The sequence below is a fragment of the Anabas testudineus genome, chromosome 2, assembly GCF_900324465.2.
Source record: "Anabas testudineus chromosome 2, fAnaTes1.2, whole genome shotgun sequence".
Lineage (NCBI taxonomy): Eukaryota > Metazoa > Chordata > Actinopteri > Anabantiformes > Anabantidae > Anabas > Anabas testudineus.
In genome coordinates, this window is record NC_046611.1 from 3313501 (window position 1) to 3326684 (window position 13184).

The 13184-nt window shown below is 39.0% G+C and overlaps 2 protein-coding genes across 2 annotated transcripts; both read right to left on the reverse strand.

Annotated features, from left to right (window-relative positions):
* Positions 1–535: 535 nt before the first annotated feature.
* On the reverse strand, positions 536–7443 carry c2h7orf57 (chromosome 2 C7orf57 homolog). The gene is made up of 8 exons (XM_026363963.1): positions 7344–7443; positions 6418–6464; positions 5977–6150; positions 4658–4748; positions 4242–4371; positions 3598–3662; positions 3244–3344; positions 536–2646 (listed from the first exon to the last, which is right to left on the reverse strand). The coding sequence occupies exons 2-8, from the start codon at positions 6458–6460 to the stop codon at positions 2588–2590; spliced, it is 663 nt and encodes a 220-aa protein (XP_026219748.1). The 5' UTR covers positions 6461–6464; positions 7344–7443; the 3' UTR covers positions 536–2587.
* A 1299-nt stretch (positions 7444–8742) lies between these two features.
* Positions 8743–11774, reverse strand: LOC113164075 (four and a half LIM domains protein 2-like). Its single transcript, XM_026363191.1, has 5 exons — positions 11619–11774; positions 10919–11093; positions 10527–10696; positions 9373–9559; positions 8743–8894 (listed from the first exon to the last, which is right to left on the reverse strand). The coding sequence occupies exons 1-5, from the start codon at positions 11772–11774 to the stop codon at positions 8743–8745; spliced, it is 840 nt and encodes a 279-aa protein (XP_026218976.1).
* Positions 11775–13184: the final 1410 nt, after the last annotated feature.

Genomic DNA, 13184 nt, shown 5'->3' on the forward strand with positions numbered 1-13184 from the left:
TGTCCTCCTGTAGACTACATGCACTGATGCAGAGCTGAGTGGTCGTAGTGGGACTTCAATGAAAATAGAACTGTAAAAGTTAATTAAGAACAAACTGTGGGAGTTGAACCGTACGGAGGCTCGTTTCTGCCAAGATGTGTTTTTGTTTTATGTTAGAAATTATGACAGATAAAAATAGTACAGGATGATCTTTATGAGCATTAAAACATAGTCTACATTTTATCAAAGGTCTTTAAACTTAGCCTTAGTTTGCTAAACACTGAGTTTCATTTTCTATACACAATAACAAGTGCATCAGAAATAGTTTAGAATAATTATTCTCATCATTCAATCAGTCGTATGTTTAACATCATCTTAAGCTGAACCAATAGTCAGTTATAGTCTAAAAACAGGAATTAATCATTGAAGTTATTCATAAAATAAAAAACAATGGACCAAACAATTACCAACCTACTGTTATTTATGCATTTCATTGTTCATTGTGGATTTTTACATTTTAACATTTAGGTTTATAAAAAACCAAACAGTACACGTGTACATGCACATGCCCATTTATTTAAATGATGATTTAGAGAGTGTGTGCGTCATCGACATAAGCAGTCCTACACCGAGTTGTGTCCGGTGAAGTTGCATCACTACAAACGCTTGAGGGATCTTCAGTTTAAAAGCTGCCTTTCCAAGTTTCCTCTGGAACATTTGCATTTAAAATGAGCCAAAACCGTTAGCAGATTAAAAAACAAAAAACAAAAAAAAAACAGGGAGATGAGAACATGCACGTCAGGGAGGAACTGAAGCAACTCAAGGTTTCCACTACTGGTTTGTAAACTGATGTAACCACCGACTCGCACAGAGCGGAGGAAGAACTTGACAACACTGTTTTTTACTGTAATTACTGCACCTGAATAGTAAACAGTTCATAAAAATAAACCTGTTCTTCAAGCAAACAATATCAAAGGTGATACATTCGCCATTCCTCGTACTGTGTCACTAAACACAGTGAAGCGTCTAGTTTTGGAGCAACACTTAAAAACCACATACACATAAATTATTCATCATTTCTTAAATATACTGTGTTTATGAGAAGAAAAAAAAAAACTTATGTTGAACACGACACATCTCTCGTACGTTTTGCAGTAAATTCTCTTCAAATGAAAAAGTCTATTACTGCTGCATCATTTTGAGATACGGGGGACGAATGTGGAGCTTAAATCTTGCTGTTCCACCCAAACACGTCAGTCGTGTCTTTAAATTTAAAAAGCATTTATTCACCAATAAATGTCTCAGCTGGATTAGGATTTGTCACATTCAGGTTCACAGTTACAGCTAAAGAACTTCTAACTTGTTAAATGACTTTAAACATCAATCAAATCAATCAAACGTCAGAGCTTTTGGTGGATTTGAGTTTGGGAACATCTGCGATGGATAGTGGGAGAAAAACTCAAAATAAGGCAGAAGAGAGAGGGGGAACCTTCACCTCACGCCAAAAAGCACATCTGTAAATATCAGTGCTTCCAGATTGAAGCGGTCAAGTGTTTATGAGCAAAAATACTGCAGCAGTGATCAGTTCTCTCATGTGAAGAGAACAAACGCTCATCAGCTTCTGCAGATAAACGCACGTCATGAGATGCAGGGTTTGGTGCGACTGAACTAATACTAGCTTCTCCTACTGATGTCTACGAAGTCAAAACACTGCATGAGCAGGGGAAAAACTGCTTGGTTGGCATATTCAGAACTCACTTTTCAGAAACTTGTCTGCCTTAATCTTCAGAGGGAAATAGACTGGAATTGACTTTCAGCTCGTCCGTCGGCCTCTTCCCTAAAATTTCCCAGAATGTTTTATCTGTTGTTGCGTGAGTTACTCAGCTGAAGGAGAATGCAGTAACATAACAATGAAAGGATGCAGAATACTGAAATACTAATCTTAGCAAGCTTCTCGAATATTTGGACCGGCATCAAACACTTGGCACTCACTGGTTTACCAATGGGCTTCCTAATTAATTAGCAGTGATGAGATGTTTTCATTCACAGCACCTTGTAGTTTGCAAAACACACAAACCTCTAACATCCCTTTACAGAGCAGGAGCCCTTGATCAAAACAAACATTTCACGTCACTGGAATCACAATTCATAAGCACACACAGAAGTCACTAACTCGATCTTCATACAACCAGGGAGGGAAACTAACACCAGCCGCCAGCCAAATGCAGGAGAATTGAACATTTAGCACGAGGCTGTCTCTCGTTTTGAGTTCTAAAGGAATCTAACTAGCTGGTAAAGTAACAGAACCCAAATGTTAGTTTCCTGCCCTGCACACAACTCGTCTTTCAAATCGAGGAACGGCAACACGGAAAAAGCACCGACACATCTAAGCATCAAAACCCATGTGAAGACTCTTTACAAATTAAAGCAAATAAATAGAGAGGACAGTACCTTTTGCATAAACATGAGTACAAAACCTAACAGTCAGTGGATGTACAATAAATGTGAGTGAATTCGAGAGGGGCGGAGTGGCGTGTTCGTGGATTCGTGACACCATGAACCAGTGTTAGGACGACCCCGTTTCCCCTGAGGTGAGAACCTGTGTGAACTACTCCAGGTCGTCCACGTCCTCCATTGCGATGGTGCTGGTTTGTTCTGAGGTCACACCTGAAAAACAAAGACGTCTGAAGCTGAAGCAAACAATTTGTTTAGATTATCATATAAGGACAACTTGTTCAATAGTCATCGTCCTTCTTTTCTTTAATTCAGACAGTTTCCTCTGTAAATAGGAGCTCTGTTACTTTTAGCATCAACATCGTCAGATAATACATGACTGACAAATCACATAATGAAGTTCCATTTCAATTATTACACTGAAGAACCTCCAAACTATGGTCCTTATGCAAGAACATTTTTTTGAATCTTGAATCATTTTCATATCTTTGTCCTAATGTCCATATTTCCCCAGCAAAGTTCTCCTTAGATTAATAGACCATGTGCACAAGGGGACAATGATCACTGAGATATTAAAGAATATTCCAGATTAGTCAGTCAGGTGTTATAACAGATGACACTGAACCTCAATAAAGACCCTGAGGCAGCAACAGGACAGAGAAAGGTTTTCCACTTTGCTTCGTACTTAACTAATGAAACCTAGAAGCTGTCTGCACCAAATGTGCAGATGAAAATGTAATAAAAATAAAGATTATAGTATATTCCATACAGTTTTGAGTACATAAATCAGAAAAGAAGCTTATTTCATACTTGAGGTATCGTCATCATTAGGAGACTTCTTCTTCTCCTCCACATATCCATGACTCAGCAGCTTGGACATGCTGACCGGAGGAGCTTTCTTATCATAAGACCTGACGCAAGACCAGAACACAGCACTGTCATTAGATGTCTTCACTCACACTGTAAATTCAGCTGAGGTTCAAATGTCTCATAAAACCCTTTATTGAATTAGTTCACATTAAATTAAACAACACACAGTAATAATAATAAAGCTTCAGTGATACATTTAAGAGTTCATTTGTGTAGAAGACAAAATGAGGAAAAAGTAAATCTACATTTAAATGGTTATATTAAATATTTGGCAACCAAATTATCAAAACGTACGTTCTCTTGTATTTGTTGGTTAAAGACAGACCCTCCAACTGACCGGCAGCTTCATCAGGAGACATCTGCAGGATGAAAAAGTGGCACTGATTCATGAAAATACACTAAGTAATAAACTATCAAGAACTGTGGAAACAGTGGAAATAATGAAATATGAAATAAGTCATGCAAAGGAAGATGATTAAAGAAACAAATCCAACACAAATAAAAGCTCAAAGAGCTACAGGAAACAAAACAATTTGTCCTGTTAAGAACATTCACTCCTTAACATACATATAAAATACTGCAGATTTGCTGGCAATAAAGTCATGTCACTTTAATTGGACTATTTCTGTAGAGAGTCCTGAGGTAGAAGCATTTTTCTTATTGAATTTCTCTATCGATGATCTAAATATAAAAGAGAAACATAGATTTTATGACCTGCACTTTTTAAGCATAATTTGTACTTACCTGAAACATTTAACACAGCCAATTGTCGACAAAAAAAAAAAATTTAAACCCACACCAACTCTAACCAAAATGTAAATTTGATGGAGCAAAATCAGGTAGAAAAAAGGAAATGTGATGGTAAAATATACAAAAACAAAAGATGGACGACGTTGGAATGGCGTTAATGTTGGGGGTGACTAGTTCGGTCCATTCACCTTATCTTTACCATGGGAAAATCTATCAGTTTCTCTTTCCCAGGACGAACCGTTATCAGTGCCAAACGGTGCAGCCAGAGGCTGCCTGCCCTGCTTCCCCTGGCTTTCAGGAGACGTTGCCTTGCTTCCACTGTAAGCACAAAACCACGGTAAAAATACTGCTCACCACGAATCACTTTCTGGGAAATTTAGGATGGGGTCCATGTGTTTTGCTAGTTTACTAGTAGCTATTTTATTTTATCATAAAAATAAAAATAAATCCAGATAAAATGCTGAAATGCTTCATTTTTACCAGAGACAGCAAGTTGAAAAGTTGTTTGTGCAGTAAAACATGCACTAAACACGCAAACCCTCATCATCTCAGCATGCAAAGACGTATCGCCATCATGCTACATTTATCTCATCACCGTTCTTACCTCTTGGACTCATCACCTGAAAACCAGTTGGTGGCAGTGTAGGGTTGCTTTGGTTTGTCGTCGTCATCAACACCATCATGACTCAACAGCCCTGCAGAGGTGGGGGGTGGTCACAATATTCATAATTAAACACTCTCAGCATTATAAACAGCGTTCTGCTCACAGATTAAACACTTAACAGCTAAAGAATAAGTGTGAAATCTGTATTTTGAGCAGCAAACCTGTGCAGCCAAATACGCATTAAAAAATCATTGAAAGATAATGTGGACTTTTTAGTAAAGATACAACTATTTCCATTTTCAACAACTGGCTCTTCTCTGCAATGTTCATTCATCCATTTCATTCCCACATATCAAACATCCCATTACCTCCTTCTACAACATATCTACTGATTTTATGTTTTCTAATTTCTACTATTATATTACTGGGTATTGTTTTATTCTTTAATTACTTCCCTGTTTAACTTTGTTACTTTATTACTCAGTTAAAAAGTCTTATCTTGTCTAAATCCACAAAAGCTGATTTTTTTTAAATGAACATAAATCCAAAAGCACCACAGGATAAGAATCAAGTCTTAACCCATTAAAATAAACTTTTCTTAATGTGCTAAATTTGTTACAAGTAAAACAAATAGTATTAACTGAGGGCTTTGGAGTTTGGAGGATGGAGTTTGGCCTTTTGTTTCCCTATATAAGACAAAGCGACTTGGGCACTGTGTCTCTCAATGGACAAACATATTTGTGATAATATTTCATTCTTAGACATCATGTGTATCAAACTGCTGCCTGCATCGCTCCTCACTTCCTTACCAACAAGATATTTTAGCAAACAGCTGGTACTACCCACATTAAAAATGCTAATTAGGATAAAACCTTTAAAATTTCATAGGAACTCAAAAGTGACTTCTTCCCCTTGGTAAGTAAAGTCAGCACTATTACTGTTTTGTTATACAAAAAAAAGGTTCTGTTTTCCCAAAATGCATGAAAAACATTTGCGTTTGTAGTGATGCAACAATTCATGTTGAGGACCTGTAGGTCACGTGTTCCAGATTTGCATTTCAAAGACGCACATGTATCAACATCAAACAAATAAGTTGCCAGTTTCTTTTTTTTTTTTTTAATGTCATGACTTCTACTGTTGCGAATTCTCTAGACAAGAGATGCAACATGTCCCTTTCTGCAAAAAAAGACATATTTGTTATAGCAAAATGAGAAATTTGTTGTAGTAACTGGTGTCATTAAGCATTTCAGTCCACTCTATGCTAAACAATACTATGAGTACAAATGAAATAACATTGAAATAACACAAGTAACATTTACCTTTGTGCCCGCCCTGCTTTGCCAGCTTGACGTAATCCGAGTCAGTCTCAAATATCCCGACTCGCCGTCCGCTGGTCCTCTCCACTGGAGTGCTTTCATTAGCACTCTGGGACAGACCGGGGATCTGGGAGGTCGGTCCAGTCACGCCACTGGTCACAGCTCCAAGTTTAATGCCTGCAATGAACTGAACATTGAGTCCACTTGCTTTGTTATGTGGCTCCATCTGTAATCAAAGTAATGGTCCCTTGGCAGATACCCTACATACCAAGTCACAGAGCACCGCATGTTTGGTCTCACCTAACACGTGCAATTTAAGCTATGCTTTCTTATTTTATTGCTGTGACTTGTGGCCATTATGCATATTAGAGGGATTTACAGGAGATGGAGCCAAAAATGTAGAAATTCATAAAAACATTAATTGCAGTAACACTAAAGCTTTACCTCCAGGCTTGGTCCTTCGATGGTTGGGCACAGCGGCACTCATTTTGCTGCAGACACAAAACAGTCTGATGATTAAACAGAATACCAGAAATGCTGTATGTGCAGACTTCTAAAGTGCACTTACATTTGATGCTATCATATCCTATACCATACAAACACAAATCCATACCAACTCGATTTTCACATTACATTAAATGCAAATAAACAAATAACTTTCCTAGAATGTCACTTTTTCCCTTAACCCTTTTTCTTTCATAATACCATGAAACAATCGGAGATATTTGATAATTTTACTGCTTACTGCTAATTACGTGTGCTGAAATATATAATAAACCAAAATATTTAGATAATATTTGCCAGTTCACGTTGTAGAATAAATGTAGACGGCACCACCAGCTTAAGTGTCTTACATTACCCATTTTTCTAAAGGGGTTTCGCCTCGAGTCTCCCTTTCAGAGCCAGAGCGGCCATCTGCTCCCTTTCAACCCTCCATCACCGTAACAGAAGTTAGGGGAAATAAAATGGGTCTCATGTCACGGAATAAGAAGTATTTTATGCAGTAGCCTCAGATACCCACCTTTAAACAAGGGGCATTAGCTAATTTCTGCACACTTCTAATTGAAAAGTGAGTGCAATTTGCAGAGTGCATTGTGTAGAATTACACTGTGACTATACAACTAGTGTCCGTATATACAGTCACACAAGCCCACGACTGAAAAATAATCTGCATCCTTTTCTAGTATCTTCGATGTCATAGTTTTACAAAGCAAATCGGCTAACAAAGCCAAAGCTAATTTAGCTAGCCGCCGAGCTAGTTGCCGCAGTAGCTTTCCAAAGGTACCCTTACATCGCGCTGGAACTATAATTTGTAGGGAAACCGCTGACGGAAATCACTCCCATATAACTAGAAAACTGTGTTACATTACCTGTTAATAATCTTTTGTTGTAATTACTGACTGGGTTGTTGCAATTAAATGCCGTTAGCTCCAGGGGCGGACCGCGAACGAACTTCCTGTGGCACCTGCTGCAGACTTCCGGTTTGTCAAAGATCGTATATTTCAGACAACGCTTCACTCAAATTTGAAGTGTGTGCAGTTCTTGCGAACAGATATTGAATTCAAACAGAGTGAGACCTCTTTAGTATATTGACGCCTTAGCAGCTTTAGAGACGATCTTTGGACCCGTTCAGAAGACAAAATCCAAAAGTCCCCTTCAACATATTTGAGGTATTTCTACTTTACCCGAGTATTTCTATTCTCCGGACTTATTAACTTTTACTTGTCTACATTTCAAAAGACCAAATTGCACTTTTTACCCCAAGGTGTTTGAGCTTATTAAATATGATACCAAACACTAGATATAGTTAGAGCTAAAATTATTATTCTAATAACTGACAGACTGTAGGGTACAATTTGAGTATTTTAATTTGAGCTCTTAATTGCAGTAAGCATATCATCATTTTGATTATTAGTTTAAATGAGGTTCTGTATAAAACTGTGAAAAATGATCTTTACCTCACCATCTTCAGCAGCTTTAGTGCATTTCCCAGTTTATATCCTTATTGCATGACTTCACTAACAATGTAGTTATGTAATGTAACAGTATTTTGACAAGATGGCATTAACTTTAATGGAGCACTTTGGGTTTTAGCTTCATGGTTTCTTATTAGATAATGTCATTATCTTCCTCTGTGTGTGTAACAGTTTAAAACCAGGAGAAATATAATATTCTCATTTTCTTTGTTTTTAGACAAATTGTATTTTTTTTTCTCCTCAACTCATTTTACAAACTGAACTGAACTGAATTAAAACTGAATTCAACAATAAAGACAGTTGTTTCTATAAAAAGCGTAATGAACCACTGGTACATCTCTCACATCAAAAAGTCTTTATTGAGTTTAACAGGTTTAGATTTTATTAAACTGAATTTATTTTTTTTAGAGTAGGTAGTGTTAGCAGTATTATATTAACAATGTTAAGATTAAGTGCCATTAGAGTGACGCTGATTAAAACGACTTTACATGCTCTTAATATGTCCTATAAATACCTAATAAAACTGGTTATTGGGATGCCACACACAGGCTTTTATTCTGGAATTATTTTAAGGATTTTTGACATGAAAGCATGAATGAAAATCACCAGTATAACAGGAAAAAGAACTGAAACAAAGGCCTCTACTTATTTAAGAACAGTATCATCAGCATATGCAGAATATGCAGAAAGCACCATAGCTGTTAATGTGTGGGAAACAAAAATCTGACACAAATAATGCAACAATCATTGGGTTAGGAGAATAGTGCCAGTGTTCCCTCCTCACTCAGACCGCTCAGAAGTCTTTGCCACAGTCGGGGCAGAGGATGTCATCTTTGCATGTCAGGAAGCCTCGGCCGACCAGAGACACACAGCACTTCTTGCAGTTGAAGCAGTCGTTGTGCCACTGGCGCTGCTCAAATGAGATGTACTTACTTCCACCGAGACCTGAGACAGGAGCAACAAAGAGGAACCGTGAGTGATCAGCAGCAGGGAGGTAACGAAATGAGCATGATGTGTCTAATGTGATAATAACACACAGAGGAAAACATATGATCTGAGACAGGTTCAGTCCATGTCAGTAGGTGTCATTCAGTCACTTCAGACCTTGTGCTGCATTAGGTTTGTACCTTACAGTAACTATCTACTAACATTTGACCCACATTTTAACTAGATTTCTTTTACCAATGAGGGTCTATATCATGAGTACATGATATCATCATCATCATTTCACTTTTTATGGGATTTCTTTAGCACCACTTGACCTATATCTACATCTCTGGCAATAAGGTGCTTTAAAAACATTCCTGATGATGTTATCAGGGTTATGTTGGCTTGAGGAACGCACATTTAGAAATTATTTATTAGTGCTGTTTAGTAACTTTCAAAAGCAGAGTTCCTGTCACAAGTCCAGGTTAACCTTTACCACTGATTGGAGTGGTGCAGTAAGCACATTTCTTGGCAAAGAGGTTGCAGAAGCAGTCGAGGCAGTAGGCAAAGTCGTCACGGGAGGTGAAGCGCTGGCCGGCCAGCTGCTGCTTGCACCCAATGCAAACGAAGCACTCTTTATGCCAGGGCTGGTCCCGGTAGTTCACTCCTCCAGTGGTGATGGGCTGAAACACACGGACGTAGCTGTGGTCAATGTTGCATTGATCATTTTTTTGTTTTTTTGTCTATAAAATACTGAAAATAAATTAAACTGTTTGTCACAACTTTGCAGAGTTGCAGAGAAATTCAGTGTAGGACGAGGAAAAGTGTCAAATTTGCAAACTGAACCATCAAACGTTTGGTATTTAAGCTTGAAAACTCACTTAATTTATTAACTGATTATAAAAAGAGTTACTAACTAGATTTCTGTGATAAATGTTGCATCTCTAATATAGTGAACACTGTGCATGCTTCCATGATAATTATTCATTGCTGACTTTGTCACAGGCGAGCCAGATGACTGCTGTCTCTCCTGCCAGCTTTTAGCACAAAAAGACGTCTCAGATTCCTGCCTGCTCGACCATCTGTTTCCTGCCATAGCTGTCATACACATATATACATGCAAGGCTTATTCCATCCTTCGCTGCATATCTCTTCATAAGTGCGCGTCCAGGCACAAACCTTCAGACCCAGTGAGCACAGAAAAGAGTCTTTAAATTCCAGTCAGAGTCCCTGATGTTCAGTGATTGCAAACTTGGCTCCACCACAGGGAGAAGAGTTTAAAATGATGAACAGGATGTGCAGAATATTCAAGTGTAAAAATGCAGTTTGATCTTTTATCCATCAGCATAAACATCACACTACTTATCTTATTCACACAGGGGGAATCTGAGACAGAAATGAAGGTTAAAAGGTTAACTCGGCCTCTAACAGCCCCTCAAACAGAATGTGGATCTTGTTATTATGTGGAGGATGGTGGATTCGCTCCTTCCACAACCTCACAAACATCAAACAGAAACAGAACCAGTTGCATTTGTAGAGAATTTGTGATTTCATTTAAAGGCAGAAACACAAATTAGAAGCAGGTGGAGACAACTGCAAAACATAAAAATGGTGGAACAAGTGAATATGAATCATATTATGCTGTTTTACCTTCTTGCAGTGGACACACTGCAGAGCAAACTGCTTCTCATAGCAGGACAGGCAGTAGTTGTTGCCGTCCTTCTGCACAAAGCTCCTGGTGCCGATGGGCTGCTGGCAACGGTTGCAGGTGAAACAATTCTCATGCCAACTATTGCCCTTATGCTCCATCTTTTTAGAGCCTGGTGGGTGGAGGAGGCAGAGACAAAAGAGTAGGAGGGAGGAAGGAAATGGAAGGAAGAAAGGAAGGAGTTCTCATGCTGATAAATGTTATTTTTTAATTTAACATATGGTGATAACTCACCACAGAGTCACTTCTCACATTAACTGTTATCACTGCAACAACCTAACAACAACACAGACCTAAGCTCATGAATGTCATGACATCACTCAGGCTCCTTCACCTGGCATAATGGTCTTGAGGCATGCATGGCACTTAGCGGAGAACTCGTTGCTGTAACATTCGGTGCACATCAGCACGTCATCCTTTGTGGCAAAGGGCCGATCGACCAGAGAGCGGCTGCATTTGGTGCAGAGGAAACATTCGCCGTGCCAGTGGCGGTCCTTGTACGACAGATCCTGGTTCAGGTAGTAGAAACATGCAAGTGAGAGGTTAAGTTCTGGTGTGGGCATCAAAAACAAGCTGTTAAGTTGATTTAGAGCCACATTTGCTCCTATCTGATGAATCTAAGTCCAACATTTAGTCTATTTTAGCTTTTTTTTTGGTCTCCACCACCACTTCTGAGGTAAATATCTGGTTAAACGGTCTTTTTCTCTGGAAGCAGCTTCCTGCTGCAGCTGAAACCATTCGAGTTGAGCTGCAGATTCAGCTTCCTCTATAGGTTCTGTAGGTTTCAAATCATCATTTTGTTTTCATTTGAGATACTGTAAAGCGAGAAATACTGTCTACAGCCACATGAACAGCTTTCACCACATCCTTTACAGTGTCTTGTTGCAATCAAAACCCTGGAATAGCATTTCAAACCATTTTATGTAGGTTGACATGCAACACGTTCTTGGTGCATTGAAAACCTGCTTTGGTTTCAGGTGAAGGGAGTATGGGTGTGGAAAAATGGAAAGACAAATGCAGATTAAAAGCGTCACCTTGCTGGTGCAGCTAATTAGCTTCTGGCACACTTCACAGTTGTGGCAGAAAAGCACCTCATAGCACTTGACGCAGTACGGTTTTTCCTCCCTCAGGACGTACTTTTGTCCATACAGGGACTCCTTACACTCTGTGCAGTCGTAGCGCTCAGCCATCTCCTCTGTGAGTCTGCTGACCTGTAAGAAAAAAGGGAGATACTCAGTAAAAATTGGATTTCTGTAACTGCAGAGACAAACATGTCAGTATCACATGATCTAGTAAATGAAGCAACTGTACCAGGTGGAGAAGATGGCCCTTCTGAGACTTCTGGGAAGCTTAATTGAGGACTACATACAACCAATTAGACGGAGGAATGTCACAAACAGCGCCCACAGTGCACAGTAAATACCCTTCACTGTATTAATGCACATTCAGATGTGGTTTACTTTCATCATAAGAGTATAAAAAGAAATGAAATGGCATCACCCATCGGCTGATTAATACAAGTTTAATATCTTAATCTAAATGTATTCTTCTCTGATGAAAAGTTTGGAGTTAATTACACTTGTCCCTTTTAGAAAGCCACCATTCAACAGCTCCACACAGACCTCTGAACCTCTAATCCTCATTGTGAGGAGTTTAGTGTTGTTTGGACTTTTTGTGTTTCCTGTAAACGAAGAGCTGAACTGAAAGAAGAAGAAATCAGCTGATGAATGAGGAAGGGGTCAGTTTACAGCTGTTTGACTGTCGTTAAGTCACCACACTCAACCTCTCTAAAGCCTCTCTGCACTTTTCCCACTGTAGCCACCATCGTTACCTATAAACCCTCGTTTCCCTCTCTAATTCCTGTGTATCTGCTCCGTGCACCTCCGCTACCCACGATACTTGGCTGCACTCTTTCTGTGTCTGTGTACTCGTCTAGAAACACTGTGTCCCTCTCTACATCCTGTGCTTCCTAACCCTAACCTCGAACTCTCTGTTCCATATACTAACTTTATGTAAAACCCTCAAATCCTCTCCACCTCTATAAACCAGTAAAACCCTCTCTAATCTGTCTGAGTCATTTTGTACCTTATATAACCCTCTCTATAAACCTGTCTACATTCCCCTGTAGACCCTGTGTACCTGCACTACCTGTCTATAAACTTTCTGTACACTCTATAAAGACACATATACCTCTGTGAAACACATTTAATCCTTCACACCCCTATAAAACCCCCACTGTAGGCCATATACTCTTCTTTAAACCCCTTCTGTAATTCCTTTATAAAACCCCTGTACCTCCTCAGTGCCTCCTTAAACTCTAACTAACTGTTTCTGACCTGCTTTTCCTAACATCCCTCTATTAAACATTCCACCTCTAGGATTCATTGAAGCCACATGCTGCCATTTAAAGAGTCAGTGAAGCATCGGCTTGATATTTAGCAGTCGGCTTAACACCTGACAAAATGCTACTCAAAGAAAAACATGACAGCAGCTCCTCGTCCACTCCTTTCCTATGTAAGAACTTCCTCAAACATCTTAAATAATCCTCTTGACCGCCACAGAAATCTGGATTAGGTTCAGCAAATAATGAGGACTTTAGG

Excerpts from the sequence above, each read along its gene's own strand:
- c2h7orf57 (XM_026363963.1), bottom strand. The coding sequence starts at position 6,460 with ATGAGTGCCGCTGTGCCCAACCATCGAAGGACCAAGCCTGGAG. Across the intron at positions 3,663-4,241 it reads TTTCCCATGGTAAAGATAAG|ATGTCTCCTGATGAAGCTGC; the intron begins GTGAATGGACCG and ends TTCATCCTGCAG. Across the intron at positions 3,345-3,597 it reads ACCAACAAATACAAGAGAAC|GTCTTATGATAAGAAAGCTC; the intron begins GTACGTTTTGAT and ends GTCTTGCGTCAG.
- LOC113164075 (XM_026363191.1), bottom strand. The coding sequence starts at position 11,774 with ATGGCTGAGCGCTACGACTGCACAGAGTGTAAGGAGTCCCTGTATGGA. Across the intron at positions 10,697-10,918 it reads CCTCAAGACCATTATGCCAG|GCTCTAAAAAGATGGAGCAT; the intron begins GTGAAGGAGCCT and ends TCCACCCACCAG. Across the intron at positions 8,895-9,372 it reads CTGCACCACTCCAATCAGTG|GTCTCGGTGGAAGTAAGTAC; the intron begins GTAAAGGTTAAC and ends CTCCTGTCTCAG.